The sequence below is a fragment of the Rhinolophus hipposideros genome (genome assembly GCF_964194185.1).
Source record: "Rhinolophus hipposideros genome assembly, chromosome: 26".
NCBI lineage: Eukaryota > Metazoa > Chordata > Mammalia > Chiroptera > Rhinolophidae > Rhinolophus > Rhinolophus hipposideros.
This window is the reverse complement of record NC_138072.1, coordinates 18,040,534-18,061,764: the sequence shown is the minus strand read 5'-3', so window position 1 is coordinate 18,061,764 and position 21,231 is coordinate 18,040,534. Positions and strand designations below refer to the sequence as shown.

Below are 21,231 nucleotides of genomic sequence, written 5' to 3'. Positions count from 1 at the left end.
TGTAAGAAAAAATTTCATCAAAGGAAATGAGAATGATTAAGAAAAGAGAGAGGGACAGTGGACTGTCCCACTGGAGATTGGGACAACATTGGGGTACAAGGACTCCCAGTTGCCCAACCTTTGTCCTGAGTGCTAGAGAGAGAAGAGCAAGCAGAGTTCCTCAGGATGGGGGCAGACAAACAAGAAGTGCCTGCTGTATGGCTGAGAATATAGAACAGAGGACATGGAGAAGAGGCTGTGGAAAGAGAGGACGATCCGGAGAGGCTGCGAGTTCTAGAAAAGACGGCTTCCAATAGGGGTGGCACCCAGCAACCAGATGGTGATTCCACCTACCCAGGGGAAAAGCAGCAGGGGAATGGCTGGTAATGGAAGAGTATGTTCTAGATTGAGGGGGAAGCAGGATTGCATCATCAGGTTTTAGTTACTGATTGAGATGGAAGAAATAACCAGACCCCAATTCCAGCTATATGAGCTCAAAGTAAAAATTAAATTGTAGCTTCCCCCAAGTGAAAGAGGCCTAATTCTAAGGCTAGCCTCTTTTTTTGTTGAAAACTACCACTGATAGCTAGTAATGTGTGTTAAAAGTACTGGGCATTTTGTCTTAAGAAAGTTGTTATAGTTTGAACTTGATCAAGTTGCTTTCTAGGTGCTGTGGATTGCCACTTAAAGTACCCAGCAGTCTTCCTCACAGGCTGAAGTAACAGGGGCAGAGCCACTCCACTGAATGGGTCACTGGCCTCTTGTCCATGGACTGTTAGCGTCTGTCAGGTCGTAGGATTAGCACAGGTAGTGATGCAAGTGGAACGTTCGGGGGTAAGAATCTGCTGTTCTTCCCTTTCCTTACAATCCCAATACAATGTTCCTCCCCAGGTCAGTCTGGGAAGTAAATATACTTAGGAACACCGAAGGAATAAATCTAAAATATATACTGATTCCCTCAAGGCAAAATATCCAGGATAAAACTTACACATTACCAGCTTGTTGGAAAAGAGGGGCACTTGGACTAATGCCTTCCACGGGGGGGAATTATGTAAAACTCCTTAAAAGCTCTAATTCATAATAACTGTTGTAATTTCATGGTCTGACTTCAGCTTTGCAGCAACACATTATAGAAATAGACCTCTTATCTACCTGCTCTCTCTTAATACTTTTCTACACTCTCCTCATGATCTCCAAGAAAAAGGAGCAGATGCAGAAGAACAGGATGAGATTCATGGGATAAAACCATGCTCTGATGGCCCTGCCATCATCAGGAATGACCCTAGGGAGACGTTATTTAATGTAATCGCAGAGACACAACCCAGAAATATAATGGTACAGCTGTTGTCATTTCTAGATTAATAACAAACTGTGCCACGCTGGGATAGATTGAAGAGGCCCATGTGTTCTCACAGTTGTGCCGATTTATTTAATCCCTAATTTTAAGTTGGAATTTTTCCTGAGATGTGTGCTTTTTAACTTCCATTTGATGTAACCAATGTAACCAGCACAGTGTCTCCATCGGTTTGGGGACAGACTCTACAAAATTTCATTTGGTCCAGCACCCCTCTGCACAGAATATGCTCAAGCTGTAAAGTGAATTAAATCATTCCTCATTTTCATTTCCTTGGTCTAAAAGTAAAAGTAGCAGTGGACCGAGAGTCAGGCCTCAGCATAACCCGAGGGGAAGTCAGGAGATCACGTGTGGTTATGACATTGTTCTCTTCGTTGTCCAGGGCCCTCTGGCTTTCTTGCCCACCCCCTAAAAGAGAATTTTTGTTTGTTACCTCTTACCGACATTTATTTTGGCAATTTTTTTCTGAGAGTCCATCCTCGTCCTCTCCCATGATGTCCACAGCCGAAAATATCAACGCGACGAGAATGGCAAAGCAGCAGACCAGGGCGAAGATTACAATGCACTTCTGCTGAGACTGCAGGAGAGAGAGGAGATGGCCAAGTCAGAGAAGCAGCTCTCGCTTAGGAAGCCCAAGATGTCCCAGCTTCTCCAAATGCCATGAAAATGCTTTGGGAAGCAATTACTTTCATCACCACCAGAGAAGGGTGCTCTCTGGGTGAAAAATGCCTAAGACCTTTATGCTTGTTCCTGACACAGCCTTCAACACCCCCCCACCCCACCCCACTACATATGTTAGAACCTATTAAATAATTCAAGCACTGTATCAAGACTACCAAACAAGTGTGCTCTTTTTCCTAATCAAATGCAGTTCAGAAAAAGTTCTCTACGAGATCCATTATTGCAAATTAAAAATGAAATGCAGGGTGCCTCCATAATATTTTCTGGCTCTTGTTATTACCACCACCTTCCAAATGCTATGCAAACTGTCCTCAAACTCTATATCCTCTTGCTTCTCCTGTCTCATCTCTAAGACTTTTATGGTGATGGCTTCAGGAGGGATGCCCATGGGTGGTCGGTTTGTGTTCTGTACTTTGATCAGAGAATTGCATCTATCAGATGCTAGCTTCATGAGCCATTTAACTGATGGTCAATTAACGGCATGGTCAATTAATCATGGTTCATTTCAAAACAGTGAACACAATCGTAACCATTATCCGTACTCTTGATATGATTTTCACTTAGAAACATAGCTGAAGGTCCAGGAGGCCAAAGCCACTCATGCCTTATTTTTAAGTCCAACTCTTGTAATTCAAGAAATCTCTATCTCCAGCGGGGTTCATGGCCAAAGGTGGAAGAAGACAGGGCCACGATAACTGGGTAGGAGCCATGGCCAGTGGGACAAATAAATTTGCCTGCATTGCATTTATCAGATAAATCAGGGTGGGAAAAAGAGAAATAACTATTTTTAAAAGTCTTTGTGCAGCTTTTAGATATAATAAAGAGGGGGAAAGGCTGATCTTTTACCAGGCAGCCAGGAGTACTCCCCTAGGAATCAGGTGTATCTACGCACACTCACAGACACACACATTTCAGAACTTTGGTGAAACCAGCTGGTTCAGCCACCTCTTATAACGCTCCTGCCCTTTGTCCCCATAGTCACTTTATCTCCAAAGAACCAAGCAACCTCCCAAAGCTCAGGGTCCAGTGTGTCTAGTGTGTCCTCAGTCTATAGGTTGCAGAGAAAGATGTCATCACAGAAGAAATGCTGCTTCGGTGACCAGGATCAAGATGTTTCTTTCCTTGCAGCGTTCTCTAATCTCCCTTGGGTCTCTTTTCCCAGTAAAACCTTGTTCTAAGCCTGTTTCTGCCTGTAATTATGTTCTTCTCCTACTCCATTCAGAGAGGAAGTGGGGAAACCCAACGAAGACACAACTACTGTCCTACCCTAGGTCCTGGTTATCTCTCAGCCAAGGGTTATGTTTTATCTGTTGTATCCCCAGCAACCAGGATAGCACTTAACAAACAGAAGGTGCTCAAGAAATAGTTATTGTGTAAACAAATGCAAAGTGAATAAACGAAATGAAAATCACAAGGGCATGCTTCTGAGGATGCAGAGTGACAAGAGGTGTTGCTCTCAAGACTCAGTTGTTTCCATATTCTGGAGATCGTAAATTTTATAGCTCATCCCTTTCCACTCTCTGCTGGAGTTAGAGCTAAACCCATGTGCCATGTTTACCAACCATATAAAAATTGGCAGAGTAGATTGTGTATTCATCTTGCCCCTTTATTTTCCATTCATCCCCAATTCCTTCCTCACTACTTTTATTTTTAAGAAGATGCATGGAGAACTGGTTGAAAGCTCAGACTTTGGAATTAGATTGCTTGGATTCTGTCACTGGTTGTATGCCCTAGAGCAAGTTATTGAGTCTTTGTACTTGAGCTTCCTTGTCTGTAAAATGGGAATGATAATGATAATAACAACAATAGTAATAATAAACTCCTTAGAGGGTTGTTATTAAAAATTAAATTAAACTAGATCCGATATGTAAAGTACTTAGAACAGAACCTGAAAAATAACACTAAATGAGTGTCTGCTGTCATTATATTGCTGTTGTATATGTGCCTCTGTATGGTGCTTCAAATACTTTGGGGAAACAAAGTAAAAATATGAATAAACAAAATACATGCAACAAAAACTATAAATAGGACTAAGAGAAAGGTAGAGAGATAGAGAAACAGACAAAGAAGGAGGGGAAGAAATCTGACAAAGAGAGAAAAAAATGTGAGATGGAACCGTTCTAGAATAAAATTTTTGAGAAATTGTTCTAGTCCAGTCTCAGAACTCAGAACTCTAAAGCAGTGTTTTGGGGCCTAAGAATGTGCATTTGTAACAAGTTCCCAGGAGGTGTTGATGCTGCTCGTCCAGGGGCCACACTTTGAGTTATCCAAGTACTGTCTATACTAAACCCTGCTTACACATCCTTCAAATTCACCTGCTTTTAGTCCATTTTCAAACAATAAAAAGGTATCATGATGAATATACCCTATTAATATAATGTAAATCTTGTAATTTATTTTCTTTGTGGGGGTTTAAAAATAATTTTAGACAATGTTTTAAATTTTGAATGACTTTTCTCTTGCCCTTCACTTATTTTTTTATTTTAATATTCATTACTTGTATAGTCAGAAAATGTTTGCTGCTGACTATTTTGAGAAAAACATAATATAAAAATGAAAATAAATCGTAGTCTCATTCGGATATAGTGGCCATTAACATTTTGTTTCAGTCTTTACTATATCTCCCTATCTAATAATATTGGTATCATACTATGTGTAGTTTTATAGTCTGCTTTTGCACTTGATCATATTTTGATGTCATTAAATGTTCTTTTAAATCATAGTTTTAAGTTGTTGCATAATATTCCACTCATGGATATATCTCTGTCTCCTTTACTCTAAAAAAACCCCATTTTAAAAAAGCACTCATTTACAATAGCAAAAAAATGATTAAACATTTTTCATTTGATCTGTTCCCCCTATAAATTATAAACAGAAACAAACAAACAAAAAGCTTTTAGAAAGGGTTAAAGTAATCCAATGATATTCACAGTAATCCAGTCCAGAAGAGAGTCTAACCCAGGACAATAAAATTAAACATTATTTCAAAAAGAATCCTGGAGAGAGCAGCATGGATATACCATGTCAGGTACATGGTGAGATGAGTGAATCCTAGTGAAGTTAATACTAAATGCTTTGTCTACAACAGCACTGATCTATTTCCCTTCATTCTGAATTTCATGATAAAATAGTAAACAAGAACTATAGTTAATTTGTGTGCTATTGGAAGCACTTGATGCAATAGCCCTCAAACATTTCTCTTACCTTCTATTAATTCAATTCTAGATTATGAAATTCTATTAGAATGAACAATTGAGCTAGTTATTTTCATTTTAACTTTTCAAAGAAAAAAAATTCAGACTCTGACATTCATTTTTAAACGTCTCCTTGCAACAGTATGCTTTAAGGTCATACCACTACTTTCCTCAGTCTCATTTATTTTTCCATCTCATTAAAAGCGAAAGATTCTATTCATATGATAGCATAAGAATCTCATAAATGAAACCAAATTCCAGGTTACCAAGAGATTTATTCATTTTCAAATCCTTAACATACCATTTCAAATCACTGAGGAATCAATTTGAAACACACTTCTTTGTTTTTTATTGAATTGAATCAAGGGACGCAAAGTTTAAGGAGAACCCATAAACATGATTACAGCCTAAACTTCACTGATCTGCTCAACCTATTAAGAGAACAAAATTTAAAATGCTACAATCTAGCATCAGTCAATCAGTATTTTTCATTGTAGTTTATATTGAAGCTATTTTCTAGCTTGCTTGGTTAAGAAATAAATCTAATTATGCAAATATCGAAAATATTTGAATATCGTACCTTTATCAAATACATTTTACATCAATAAAGAAAAAGAGATTTATGACCTCAAAATGGGGAAAGAGTATTAAACTGGAAAATTAGAAGTACTATGCATTTCCATCTTGGGCTTTTATACCATTTGACAAGCTCTGAAAAGGAATTTGCAACCATGTGCTTAGAGGGAAAATGTAATTATGGAAAAATTAACCATAAATTAAAGTTATTCGTATTCTTTTTCATTTATTTACCATGACAAGATTGAAAAAAAAAAATCATGGCTAGCTCTAAAAAAAATAACAATTTTTATGTGTACAGCTTTTAACACCTACAGAGCTAAACATTCTAGTACCATTATTCTCCATGTGAAAGATGTGGAAATTAAGACTTAAAGACATTGAGGTATTGAGGTGTCCAAGGTCACCCAGCCACTTAGAGATTTAAGTCTGGAGATTTAATTTAGGTCTCTAAGTCTGGAGTCTCTAGATCAGTTTTATTTTTCCTCCTTCACCTTCCCCCACTCCTTTCTAATTTTTCAATTACAATTGACATTCAGTATTATTTTATATTAGTTTCAGGTGTACAGCATGCTGGTTACACATTTATATAATTACGAAGTGACCCGCTGCCCCCGAATAGTCTAGTACCCACCTGGCACTATACATAGTTATTACTATATCATTGACCATATTCCCTATACTTTACTTTACATCCCCATGACTATTTTGTAACTACCGGTTTGTACTTCTTAATCCCACCTTTTTTACCCTGACCACCAAACCCCTCCCATCTATCACCACAATAAATCTAGTACCCATCTGACACCATACATAGTTATTACAACATTATGGATTATAATCCTTATGCTATACCGTATATCCCCATGACTACTGTGAAAAAAACAATTTGTACTTCTTGATCCCTTCCCCTTTCTTATTCATCCCTAACCCTCCTCTCATCTGGCAACCATCAAAATGTTTTCTGTATCTGTGACTTTGTTTCTGTTTTTTGTGTTTATTTTGTTCTTTAGATTCCACATAAAAGTGAAATCACATTGCATCTGTCTTTCTCTGTCTGACATACTCCACTCAGTACAATACCCTCCAGGTCCATCCAGGCTGCTGCAGATGACAAGATCCCATTCCCTTCCATGACTGAGCAATATGCCATTGTGTATATACACCACCTTCTCTTTATCCACTCTTCCGTCGATGGACACTCAGGCTGCCTCCACATCTTGGCCATTGTAAGCAATGCTGCAATAACCAGTGTTTTGAACTCTGTATCTGGCAGATTGCTTGCCTCTAGTTTGTTTAGTTCTTTTTCTGGGGTTCTCTCCTCTTCTTTCATTTGTGACATGTTTCATTGTCTCTTCATTTTGGCTGCCTCCCTGCATTTGTTTCTGTTTATGAGGTAGATCTCCTAAGTCTCCCAGTCTTGGAAGAGTGGCCTTCTGTGGTAGGTGTCCTGTGGGGCCCACTGGTGCCCTGGGCTGTTCATCTGAGGTGGATACTCCAGGTGTGTCCCTTGTATGCATCGTGTGCTCTCCTGTTGTAGTTGAGCCTTGATTGCTGCTGGCATGTCAGTGGGTGGGATTGACTCTCAGGCTGACTGGCTGTGAGGACTTGTGGTGACTACAGTGGATAAGCTGTACTGAAGGGGCTGACCTCACAGAGTGGGAATCCCTATGATGGTTCTCTGGTGCATGGAGGTAATAGGGTGGAGCTCGCGTGTGGTTTGAAGCAGGCCACTAGGTACATTGATTCTGGGGCATCTTGGGAGGGGCCCTGGTGTAGGCCCAGGTCAGCCGCTGCGTATGCCTGGCCTGGAGCCACCTGGTAGGAGCCACAAAGTGATCTGCTGTTGGTAGTTGCCTTTGCTGGACTTGGAGGAATCTGGGAGAGGTTATGCTGCAAACGGAGGCCAACTGCCACTAGTTCCAGGGGCCACTTAGGAAGAAGTACAGGGCATGTCGAGGCCAGCCACTGCTTGTTTTGGGTCTATGGACCTTTGAGAGATTTTTAGGAAATTCTGAAACATGGGCTGAGGCTGGAAGGTTGTGAGGAACAGCTGCTCAAAGAGGTTTGGGATGGTGCTTGGGTTGAGTGGGGTGGCGTGAGTGGTGTTGGCCAGGCTGATGGAGATTCAGATTTGGTGCCTGCCTGTACCTGCCAGCTGTATGTGAGGAGGGCTCAATAAAAGAACAACGATCCCTGCCAGCACTTCTGTCTGGGATAGCTAACCTGCAACCCTTGCCATGATGGCAGATAATTGAGTTCCTCCCGATATGTCCCTGGCGCCTTTTGAGCTGCTCCCCCAGCACTGCCCCAGTTACTCCACATAACAGAGAGTGAGTCCATCAACAAGTAAGTCAGTTTGCAGGCCCTTTAAAAGAAGCACTGTTTTTTCAGCAGCCCTCCATCTTACGGACAGAATCTCCACTGATTTTCACAGCCAGCTGTTGTGGGGACCCCTTTCCTCTGCACTTTGGTACTGGGGGTTGGGGAGCCCAACATCAGGCTGGGACTCCTCACTCTTCAGAGGCGACTTCCACAGCCAAGACAGTCCTCCCGATTTTTAACTGCCTCATGGGTGTGTAGGACCAGCGTTTCACATCTCTGCCCCTCCTATCATAGTCAACGTGGCTTCTCCTGTATATCCTTAGCTATATGAGTTCTGTTCAGCTAGATTTCAGGCAGTTCTCAAGGGTGGTTGTTCTATAATTTAGTTGTAATTCTGATGTAGCTGTGGGGGGAGGTGAGCATAGGGTTTACCTATTCCACCATCTTGATGGAAACAGAGAGCAGGATTTTTCTGTTCTCATGTTGTACCCCCTCCCTCAGGGACTCTTAATTTACTCTCAAATTTTCACTGGCTATATATACTGATAAGTCCCAAATGAATATTACCAGCCCTGAGTACCAGACCCATTCTGAATGAGTTTCCCTGCCATGCACACAAAGGGGAATCCTGGAAGTGTCCACCAAGCTCTCTAAGTTGAGGAGAGAACATTGGGATTTTAGAGAGCCCAAGTCAGCTAGAATTGACAGGAAAAAGTACTAGAGAGACGATATCTTCCCAAACTCCCCTTGGTCCACTGCTCCCAATTCCCAATCCACTCCTGAGCTGATGATGTAGGGTTTCTCCATAGAAAGCACCACCCCTCTGTCCTGATTACAACAGGTCTACAAGAATACAAATAGTAACATTTTGAGTCAGTGGATAAAGCAATGCGGTTTTATAATATAGTCAAGTCAGGTCCCTAATAGAAGGGGGAAGGGCAGAGGTAAACATTTCAGTAGATATTTAAACAGAATTAGAATCCTTAATTAACATCACTGTAGGAATAACATGACGCCTTATGCTTTTATATATGTCAAAGTTCACCTTCTCGTCACCATTAATGTACCTATGAACCCCGTTTTCAAACAACTCAGGTAAAAGCCCATCACAAGCCGTGTACATGGTACACCTATTTCCACATACCAGCAGAGCACTATGAGAACACTGCTTTGTAGAACCAAGTAGAGTGTAAGATTATCTACACACAGCACCACCACGAGCCACAGAGCAGTCTCTTTCTACAGGAAGCGTGTGGTTGACTGTGCTCTTGAGCTGAAAGGAAGCTGAGCTGAGTCGCTGTCAGGCTATTCATAATGCTTCCTCTGGCTTAGCCATTAACAGCAATTGCTCTTGAATCCTTCAGACCTTCCTACCAGACATATTTACCACTGTCTCAAAAGCAAAGAAAACCATTTCACAAACTCCTTAGCCACAAAATAAATGATTAGAAAATCATGCAACTGGGAAGAGAAAAAGAGTAAGCATTGTCAACCTAAAAATAAAAAGTCAAAGTGAGCGGGCAACAAGCAATGATTTGAGATCCAAAAGAATAGATATTCTACTTCTAGGCATAGATCCAAAACAATGGAAAGCAGGGACTCCAACAGAGATTTATACACCGATGTTCTTAGCAGCATTATTCACAAAAGCCAAGAGGTGGAAATAATCCATATCAATGGATTAATGGATAAACAAAACGTGTATTTGAATATATCCATTAATTTGGATATATACATAAATGTAGTATTATTCAGTCTGAAAAAGAATGGAAATTCTGACACATGCCACAACAATGGATGAATGTTGAAGGTATTATGCTAAGTGAAATAAGCCCAACATGATAAATATTTTATGATTCCACTTTTATGAGTAGCCAAATTCACAGACACAGAAAGTTGACCACTGGTTGTCAGGAGCTGGAAGTAGGAGGCAGTGAGGAGCTAACGTTAAATGGGGTCAGTTTTAGATAAAAAGTGTCCTGTGGATGAATAGTGGTGATGGGTGCACAGCAGTGTGAATGACTGTGCTTAAGGCCACTGAACTGTACACTTAAAAATGGTTAAAATTATATTTTTTTGTTATACATTTTATAGCAATAAAAAATAAAAAGGAAAACCCAACAACCAACAATTGCTGAGTTTAGACTTTTATCAACTTTTACTAACAGCTGAGGTCTCTCCCCGAATAGTTCAAAGCCTTCCTTTTGGTTCCTGGCTTCCTCTCATCTCACTCTTGGGTCTTCCACTCTTCAGAAGCTTTCTTCCACATTCTAAGAAGTCAACACTTGCTGATTCTAGATGGCACTCCTTGCTTCTCCTGCCTAGGAGATAACTAGCTAAAATCATTATTCGTCCAGCACAGGGAGACCTGGGATGAAAAGGCTTCCTCTATTCCATGTAAGAGGACCCAACACTTTTGTTCTGCCACTTTGTATAGTGTCCCCTGAGACCACCCATGCATACAGGGTTGAGTTCCCAGGTGAAGTCTGTGTTCTCACCCATAATGCACCCAGCTATTCCCAGATGGCCCCTCAGACCAGAATACACTGGAACCCACCAGGGCACTTAGTTGCCCTCCCCTTACCCTCTTAGCCTGTTCCTCTCTACATGCACCTGGTTTTAGTTCTCTCTCAAATGAATCTCAGCTCATTCTCCTAAGGCCAAGGGACTGTACAAATAAAGCCACGTGTGTAATTTGCACAGGGAGATGGGGGGCACAACGAGCCATTGCTAAAATATCAGGTGCTAAAATAAAACAAGAGGGAGAGAAATGTGTTCCAAGAAATATGACATACAATTAACAGCTGAGATAATAGCAAAGTTCTCTTCATTTCTTTGTATTTTGTACTTTTATAATTTTTTTGTTGTTGTTTTACAATGTCTTAGCTCACATAGTGGAACATCTTATGAGTCACACTTTTTGTAGCTGCTATTTCCTTTTTCTGAGAGGTCTAACTTTCAGTGGTCATATTATGTCCCCCTATGGTAAGTTCAAGGAGGGTATATGTCCCCACCCACTTTCTGTTACTGTCCCTATCCCGCTGAATTTATGCACAAGGCCAACCTCCAAGGTTGAGACCTTTTACTTGTGCTGTTTATTGTCCAAAACATCTGCTTTTATTCTATTTACCAACTTACCTTTTAGTAGGTCCCTCCTCTCACCAATTTCCAACAAAAACACACACAAATAAATCCAGACTAATATATTAATGGATGTTAAAAATATCTAAACAACACACTTGTTATCTGTGACTTTCACAAGGACAGTTTAGAATACTAGGGCACTTGAGGTTCAATGGCCAAACAATGGGATGACATTTCTGGGCAAAACAAGAAAGAGAACTAACATTTACTGAAGGTCTTCAACATTTCAAATATGGTACAGAGTGAAATTTTCATATGTATTTTAAGATAATACATGAGACTACTAGGACATTTCTCACTTTCAGTAGATAAGCCATTAGGCCCCTAAGAGTAATACATGCTTTTTTCTGCCTTTGGAGGATTTCACTGGAAAGGCTTACTCCCTTCAACAACATTGCATAGCCATCGTCATTCACACAGATTAGGAGATTCCCAAGAGGTGGGTACTCTGTCCAAGGGCCAGCATGTAGTAAGTGGCAGAACTTGAATGCAAGCTCAGTAAGCCACAACCAAGCAACAATATCCTCAGATAACACTTCAGGGCTCCAAGGACTTTCCTTCACCCCAAATTCCCTTCCTAGAAACCTCTCTCCCTCTTCGCTCTGCCCTGCCACCCCAGCCTATCATTTCTTCATCCAAGTCCTAAATTGTTTATTAATGCCCAGCTAACTTTTGAACCATTTTGATCTTCAGCTCTTCATTTTCAGGCTTTATCACATATGTATTCAAAATACCTCGGGGACCATTCCCTGGGAAATCTTAAATCAACTCATTTCTGCCCTTTTGCTATCTGACATTCGACAACATTTTTTCAATCAACATTTTCAATTTTGAACCTCAGTGAAAATCTACTTCCCATCATCATATTTATCCCAGGGCCTGTGTTCTTGCTGCTCTGGGGAGGGAGGTGCATTCTACGTCTCCATGGCTTTGCTTTCTCTCCAGCACAAATTACATGCTGTGACCCTGTGATATAAATCAAGTGTTTGTTGAAGTGCAAACGCCTGCCTTCCCTGTGGAAACTCAGGGATATGTGAACTAAAGAATACGCCTTTCTCTGGAGGTTGCAGTACACCAGCTCCTACCCCCAGCCAAAGCTCACTGCTATATGTGAATGCGCACAAAAAGAAGAAAAAAGAACTAAATAGAGTGAGACACAGAAAGTTTTTGTCTGCCGCCAAAGGTGTCAAACAAGAAGATGGGATGAAAAGTACATTTTTTTCTGTACTGTCCAATTGTTTTAAAATGTACCCTGGGTTTATTTTAATTAGGTGTGGTAAGGTGGCAGATGAGGAGACAATTACCTTGAAAGAAAAGTTTGTTACTTACAGATCCCAAGAGGTAAGGACATGCTATACGTAACACGGGGCCACATTGGGAAGGCCTGGGGTCCCGCAGGAGGCAAAGAACAGGCCAGAACGTTTACTGCACTTTCCATAGGAAGGAACGGGCGAGGCAGGGTAGGCAAGTTCTGGATGGGATTGATTGAATAAATTTGGTGGGCTCTGAGCTACACAGGTGGTCACTAGCTGCCTGGTAACTGGCACTGGAGTGATTTAGGGCAGAAGAAATATTGCTTGATGTGTGAAAATTAGAGAAAGGAGGTGTTCGGGAGTGTGGGCTTTGAATTGGTTGGTTTATATATGAAAGTTGTTCTATCTCTAGAAATTAGTCTGTCCTGGGAGGGGCAGTCTCTCCAGGATTAGCAAGGTCACTAACATGTCAAAGCATCAGAAAATCCAGAAAATTAAAAAAAAAATGATTAATATTACAAGGCAATAACCTATCTAGCAATTTCAACCCAGAAATAGTATAAACCAAAGGAGAATTTGGAAACAAATCAATCCCACTGCCACTGGCCTGTGAACCCACACATGTCTGCCCCCACCAAAAGATGCTATATCTTAATAAGCCAAAACCTATCTCATATGAATGAGTAAAAAGCACAGTGGAGTTGGAATCCCACTGAGATGTAATAATGTAATTCTCTATGCCATATTTATGATGAAATGGCCAAGGCCAGAGGTGAGAAATATATATTATCTTGCTTAACAACAGGACATTCTATATTATATTCTACTTGTAACATTGAATGATGCCCTCATCAATACAAGATAGGATTTTCCATAATGATACTATATTGAAAAGTCACTATTTAAACGAAAGGCTCTTCTTAAAGCTGATATTAAAACTATTAGTCTATTTTTGGACAGTGGAGACTGGGGACGTGTATAAGATACGTATAGAAAGAGTCACTAATATCAGGGCAGCCTCTCTTCCAAAGCCCAGTTCGGGTGAAGGGTTCCAGCAGTGTAAACTAAGACTTTTAATGACAGTATATATTACTTCATAATAAGCACTGAGGTCCTTAGAAAATTACTTGTCTTAGCAGAAAGAAACAATGAAATAATAAATGAAATACGTATGTTTGGGTGCACTTCAGTTCTCCAAGCTGAAAATGAATTAAGTCACACATAATGGGATATTTGACATAGAAATATTTCGGCATGAAGGTTTTGCACTAGCCTGATTGCTTAATGATTAAAATGCAGGGTTAAACAAAATTCATTCATGAAATACATATTTATTCAGAGCCTACCTCAACACTATTCTAGGCCTTAGAGATTTAGCAGCAAACAAGACAGATCTGATCTTCCCCTCTTGGAGCTTCCATTCTAATAGGAGAGGCAAATAATACATGGGTAAACAAATAATGTCCAGTGTTAAAAAATGCCATGTAGAAAACAAAGAAGCTGACATGATGGTGACTGCCAGGTGGTGGTTAAGGACACCTCCTGGAAAAGGGGGCATTTTATCTGAGAACTGAAGGAGCTAACCAAGGGAAGTCAGAAGGAGAAGGATTCTGGAGAGTGGGAATGGCATGTGCTACATGCCATAGGCTGTTGCTTCAGATGGAAATGCAGTAGGTTAGAACCCAGGAGATGAGCCCAGAGAGGAAGCAGAGTCAATTACAAGGGCCTCGTAAACCATGGCTAATGATAGGCATTGTATTCTGAATAAAATAGAAAAACACTGAAGGCTTCTAGGCAGGAAACTGTCATGATATAATTGAACTTGCATTTACTCTAAACCATTTGCGAATAGGTTGCAGACACATGCCCCATTGCCCCCAAACACTTTAATGCGTATTTTCACAAAACAGTGTGTATATAACCATAATACATAAAACCGCAGCACAACCATCAAAATCAGGAAATTAACAGTGGTATATTACCAATCCAGAGACCCCTTTCAAATTTTGCCAATTTATAACAAGTGAATTCAAGCCAGATCGTGTACCCTCACTAGCTGTCATCTCTCCCCAATATGCTTCAATCCTCAGCCCTTCGTGGACCTCCAAAACCTTGTTATTTTTGAGGACCACAGGCCAGCTATTTAGAATGCCCTTCAACATGGGTTTGTCTAATGTTTCCTCGTGATTAGATCCAGGTTATGCATTTTTGGTAGGAATATCATAAAGTGGTGCCAAGTTCTTCTCAGGGTAGTCTATGAAGAGATGCCTGATTTTGATTTGCCTCATTACTCAGGATGTTTACTGTAGTCACTTGATCCAGGTGGAATCCATCGGGTACCTTCACTATAAACTCACACCTTCCCTGTTGTAACTGAGAACTATTTTATAGGGATATATTTTGAGACTATGCAAATATTCTGTTCTTTCGCAAACTTGCACCTGCCAGTTTTAGCATCCATTGGTTTCTCTTGCCTGAATCAATGATTACTATGATGGTTGCCAAATAATAGTTTTCTTTTTTTAAATTAAACTTATTGGGGTAACGTTGGTTAATAACATCATGTAAATTTCTGGTGTACAACTTTATAATACACCTGTATACTCCTGTGCTTACCACCAGAAGTCTAGTCTCCTTCCATCACAAATGATAGTTTTCTAATTCTATCATTCCTTCTATACTTATTAGTTGACAATGTACAGAAAGGAACAGCTGAATCAAGCTTTCCTCAAGGATTCCTTTTTTCTTTTGGTGAAGAATACTATTTAGAAACCAAGACCTAAGTACTTAACATGTTCACGGTTATTGGTCTTTTCCTGACCCTCCCAGGACACAAAGCTATGAAATAAGCACGTGCACACACACACACACTCCTATTTATTTTGACATCTGTCTCTATATACTAAAAACCTGAGTTCACTCTAACACTTTCAATTTCAATCCATATCCTAGATTAATTCTCACTCCGCCCTTTAATATTTGTAACTCCCTCCACTGATAGTGAGAAACCTGCTCCCATTATCTTCAATATACTTACATTATCTGTTCAGTTCTCCTGTGTGTAACCAACCTCCCAGCCTTCTGGACCACTGCCTCCCACAGACAACTTCCTCACTTAGTTTCATATCTGCCATTGCCTCTAAAATGTATTAGGGAAAGGAAAATGGAGGGTGCTTTAACTCTTCAAAACTATTTCTATGGCTGCTGTTACAGAATAGATTTTAAGGGGCAAGAATGGAATCAGGGAGAAGAGACAGGAGGCCACTTGTTCACCAACTCAGTCAAGAGGCAAATAACTTAAGAAGATAAAAATAAGCAAAAGAATCCAAAGCATGTTTTGGAGTTAGAGTTGGAGAAGTGATTGATGGGCTTGTGGAAGTGGGTGGAGTGTTAGGGGAAAGGAGGAATGAATGATGGATAATGCCCAGCGTTGGACTTGAGCAACTGATGGGGACTTTCACAGTGATAAAAATGCAAGGACAGAAGAGGTTGGAGTGAGGTGAAAGTTATCAAGAGTTGTATGTTGGAATTTTAATTGAAGATTCCTGTTAATATCCAAGGGGTAGTGCCAAGTAAGCAGTTGAACATATGTGTCTGGAGCTCAGAGATGGGGTTGGGACTGAAGATACACAGATTGACATCATTGTCAGCAATGAAGGTGGCATTTAATATCTTAGGGTTAAAGATCATCAAAGACAGGAATAAAGATACAAATGAAAAGATGGGCAGAGGCCAAGCCCTAAAGTGCTGTACCATTGAGGGTAGGTCAGAGTTGGATGAATCTGCAAGGAAAAGATAGAAGGGGAGCTGTGACACAGGAATGTCATCTGGAGACGATGCTGTGTACTGGAAACCAAGAAGAATGTTCAAGTAGGAGGGAACATTTGACTATGTCAGAAGTTGCTGACATGCCCAGTAAGTCAAGAAAGAGAAGTTCCATGGAAATCGTCGGTGGACTTGGATAAAAGCACTTTTACTACTGAGCCAAGGATGACTGGAGGGAGTTGAAAAGTGAATGAACAGATGTCTTTCTGGCAATATGGAGACCTCGTTATCAGGAGAAACCTTCCTGATGGAAAACATTTAAAATGGTTAATAAAATATTAATGTATTTATCATTAATGGGAGTGCCTATGTGATAAGAGGTGTAATTCATCCACAGGAAAAAAAGATCTTTAATTACATGTTTCATCAAAACAAATATTGACATTTATTCATTACATTCAAGTCGATTTTACATCTCTTCTGTTAAATTTCTTCAAGGACTGGTGCGTTTTTAGCAAAATGTTCACAAATGTAAAATCATTTCTCTTAGGTCTGAAGTGATAGCTTTGCGGGCAGAATTAGCTTTATTAGAGAGGTTTTGATTTGTAGTGGAAACCAGTGTGAGCTGTCTACCAGATTTGGGTCTAGCATTTTCCTTTCATGGACAACTGCCAAAGAGGAATTGGCAGTTCTTCCTCAGTCCTGAGAGTCCCACATCTCTTATCTTGAATTTTCTTTGGCCACTTGTTGGCAAGCTCTTTTCAATTCTTTTCTTCTCTAATTCTATTTCTTTTTTAACTTTCAAGATTTTTGTATCTTTAAAAAGTTGCTCTATGTTCTGATCTTTGATGTCAGGACTCTTTTTCTTTTTCCACCTTTCCTTGTTTTTCATTTACTTTTTTCTCTACCTTTTCCTTTTTGAGGGATTCTGCTTTAACCACATTTTATTTTTTTACACATTTCTTTCTTCCTCTATTTTCTGTTTATTTTTTGTTTTTCTTTACTGATCCAGAAGCTTCTGTCTCTGCTTTTGTTTAGTTTTATCTTTAAATGTGTCAGTTTTCATAAACACAAAATTAGCCTTCTAACTGCTTTCCTCTTAGTTCTAACATTTTGGGTAGCATTAGGAGGCCAAAATGTTGCCAAGACTAAAAAATTCAAGATTCTTTATTTCATCATTTTTTATGGCTGAGTAGTACCCCACTGTGTGTGTGTGTGTGTGTGTGTATATATATATATATATGACATCTTCTTTATCCAGTCATCTGTCAAAGGACATCTAAGTTGTTTCTATGTCTTGGCCATTGTGAATAACACTAATTGGAAGAGGAGGCTCCATTCAGAAGTGGTTAGAGGTGAAATCTACATGTGGCCTGCAATGTATTTCAAATGGGCTCAGTTAAACTAATTCGTCATCACTGGAAGAGATTGTTCCCCCAATTCCTTACTCTGAAAATTGATAACCAAACAGAGAAAATGATGCATTTATTTCATGGTTATAGTCACAGCAGATGTAGCAAACCTTAACTGTTATTGAATTTGGGTGGTGACTATATGAGTGAACATTTACCACTTTTGAAAAATTTCATAAATTTGAAAGATAAAAGACCTAATTAAAAAGAGATGCTCTTGTTCATGGATCTAAGGACCTATGTATTCAACACAATTACAATCATGCTGCACAGGAGTTGAAATGCTAGAAAGTGTAGCACATGCATTGTGGGGTATCAGAGGTGATGCTCTTCCCGCTAATGATAAAATCTAAGGTGTAATCTTGGGAATGGGAAACTGAGATGGGGGTGGAAGAAGTGGCTATTTAAAGTCATTGAGGGCCGGCCCGGTGGCTCAGGCGGCTGGAGCTCCGTGTTCCTAACTCCAAGGTCTACTGGTTCGATTCCCACATGTGCCAGTGGGCTCTCAACCACAAGTTTGCCAGTTCAACTCCTCGGGTCCCACAAGGGATAGTGGGCTGTGCCCCCTGCAACTAACAATGGCAACTGGACTGGGAGCTGAGCTGCGCCCTCCACAACTAAGATTGAAAGGACAAGAACTTGACTTGGAAAAAGCCCTGGAAGTACACACTGTTCCCCAATAAAATCCTGTTTCCCCTTCCCCAATAAAAAAAAAAAAAATCTTAAAAAAGAAATAATAAAGTCATTGAGAAGCTGGAGTATTGGATGGGATCTTCACATTCATGTTGGAAGGGTAATAACATGAGTCTGGAAATAGAGGAAAGTCTGAGGAACTGCAAGCCACTTTTGAATTGTAGTAGTAATTAACGTCTTAACCTTGTAAGTAAATGAATATCATTTAAAGTGTGAAAATATAAAATTTTAAATGCTCAAACCCTGGCATATATATTACATTGTGGCTAATTTTCTGATTAATAAAAAGAGCATTTGTATTTTAATGTACATCTTATGACTGCTTACATTCACAACAGGTTTTAACTAACTACACCACCAGTTTTCATAAACTGGGTCATGAATATAATAAGTTTATATATTTCTCCCAAAGGATCCTGTTTAGATGTTATTTATATTACCGTGGCAACAAGTAGCATTTGAAACAATGTCTAATAAAAAATCCCCAAAGAGTAATGAATATCCCACTGTGCTAAAATTTTAAAAAATCCTTAAATGCTCTTTAAGTGAAAAAAAAAATATATATATATATATATCTGTCTGTCTAAGATTTTCTGAGCAGCATTTAAGCAGCATAAATATGCCACTCTGACTTTTCAATGTCCTTCCTTTTAATAACATAAAATGATATAAGACTCAAGCCAAACTGGCTTGAACAATACACATCCATTCCGGCTTTCTCTCTCCACAGCAGCCAGAGTTCTGTTTCATGGGAGATTAAGATAACAGTGGCCCCTAATATACATCACCATCCCCTTCCAAGCTCCATGGATTTATGTGGAACCCGGTGACCCTGATGGTTGGCTACCCTTCTATCTTAGGGACTACAGAGAGTCATAATCTCATCTGCAGTATGAGTTTGCTGTTCTGCAAGATGTTCTTAGACCCTGCTGTGTACTACTGCTGGAGCGTATACAACTTTGATGTACTTTACTAGGAATAACAACACAAATTATTAAAATACTTGCTTAGAGGAACTTGTCCAGATAAGAACAGACCATGGCCAACTGAAAACAAACAAACAAAAAACTTACAATGGAGGCACTTAAGCTGGAGTTAGGCAGAAATAAACAAGGAGAGATATACTGAAAAGCTATTTCTTTCCTTGGTCTCTACTTGAACTTTTTCTTGTAACACTCACTCTTGTCTTCGGTTCAATCTTTATATTCACTTCACTCTGTTGGCAAATAAAAGGATATACTTTTAAAATGCTTCCATGAGCAAAACCCTGCACAGCATCAATTATTTGATGCCAAGGTCAAAATGACCTTGGTGTAACTGTTCATTCCAATTGCCAACAGGTTCAGAATAATAGAGAAGATGTGTTCACAGCTCAGGGATAAAGTAACGGAATAAAAGGTATCTGATCCCATGTTCATACTGGCACAGTGAAATACAAAATTTCTACATTTCAACATGGAGTCTGCCACAAAATCAGTTCTGTCAGGTCAGCCAATTAAGCTTGCAGGAAGATTATGCTCATCCTAATGACCAATGATCTCAATTCCTCATGTAAAAGACCCTGAGAAACGGCAGGGACTCATGGCAGTACCTAAAATGATGAGCAAAGAATTGGGTCAAAGTTTCTATGGTGGTTAAAAGTCATGGCTCTGGCTACAGGATTTGTGTCTGGTTAAAGGAACATTACCTCATAGAAGACGGGTCTTGGCAGTAGATTTTTTAATAGTTCAGTACTGTATTTGCACAGGCATTTATTGTAACAGGGATCATTATTTCAGTGTTACAATAATGCAGCAAAGTAATACAAATAGTAAAAGAAAACCGAATGAGGAATTTTTTAAACTGACTTTGAAAAATAAGGTAAGGGAGATATTCAAGTTAAGAAAATGATCAAAGGAAAGTACTGTTTAGAGAGGGAGCTTGGGTTATAGGAGGAGGATGGACATCAAGAAACTAATTGTAGAAAGGTTTGCATTCTTTTAACCACATGAGTGAAGCTAAACAATAACCAAGAAGGAATCTGACCAAAAACAGGGTTCCACGAGGTTTCCCAGAACCTACTCCACATTCGGTTATCCTCGAAATAGGACATCTGTCCTATGAAAAGGAAAGTTTAATACAAATAAAGCACACAATAATCAGAGGCAGGGAGACACCTGGTATACTTAGCTTTGCCTTTGGGAAAGTTTTGGGAGGGGTGAGGGAGGAACATGTCCTGCTGTCAAAGAGCAACTCCATGCTGGGGAATTCTAAAATATCCTTTAAAGAAGAATGTGAGCCTTCAAGCTCCCTGACTGTGCAGACCATGGCTTCCTCAGATCATGCTGACCTGGGTAAGAAGCAGCACTGAGCAAAAACCTCTGTCCACAGTACCGATCCCCAGTGTCTCACCTGGTCGGCGGCACCATTTCTGCTCAGGGGGAGACCAGTCAGTGGTCTGATTGAAAGAAGACAAGTGGCCTCTCTCTCGGCCCTCAGGGGCTCACAGTGCTCTAGACAGCCTGATACTTAAATGGCTCTCCCTCCCTGAGCTGGTCTTCCCCTTGGAGGGCTGGAGGCCCGTGGTGGGTGGAGGAGTGGCAGGGAGGCAGGGAATAATAGAGTAACTGAGAAATCCCAAAACATTAGCTTTTGGGACATTTTGGCTTCTATTTTCTCAATTAAATTGAGGTTTGCGGTGAAGAAATCAAACGTGTACAAAGTGAAAGATAAAAACATGGTTCATAGAAATATTTTTAAAATAAAAATATTTTACTAAGATATGTATTTTCATTTATATAACAAATTAATTTTAAAAGTTTGACTTTGGAGGCAACAATTAGCTTTCATTATGCTCAGTTTGGCACTCAGGCACG

At 39.9% G+C, this 21,231-nt stretch overlaps 1 protein-coding gene across 4 annotated transcripts in view; it reads right to left on the bottom strand.

Moving 5' to 3' along the window:
* The window catches only part of PLD5 (phospholipase D family member 5), a 238,635-nt gene that overhangs the window by 129,157 nt on the left and 88,247 nt on the right, over nucleotides 1-21,231 (bottom strand). For 2 of the 4 annotated variants that reach the window (XM_081039296.1, XM_081039297.1), the window contains exon 2: nucleotides 1,767-1,910. In XM_081039296.1, the coding sequence (XP_080895422.1) occupies nucleotides 1,767-1,810 (44 nt within the window). In that variant the 5' untranslated portion in view covers nucleotides 1,811-1,910. The remainder of the gene's footprint in view (nucleotides 1-1,766; nucleotides 1,911-21,231) is intronic. The other 2 variants (XM_081039295.1, XM_081039298.1) reach the window with 2 other exon arrangements.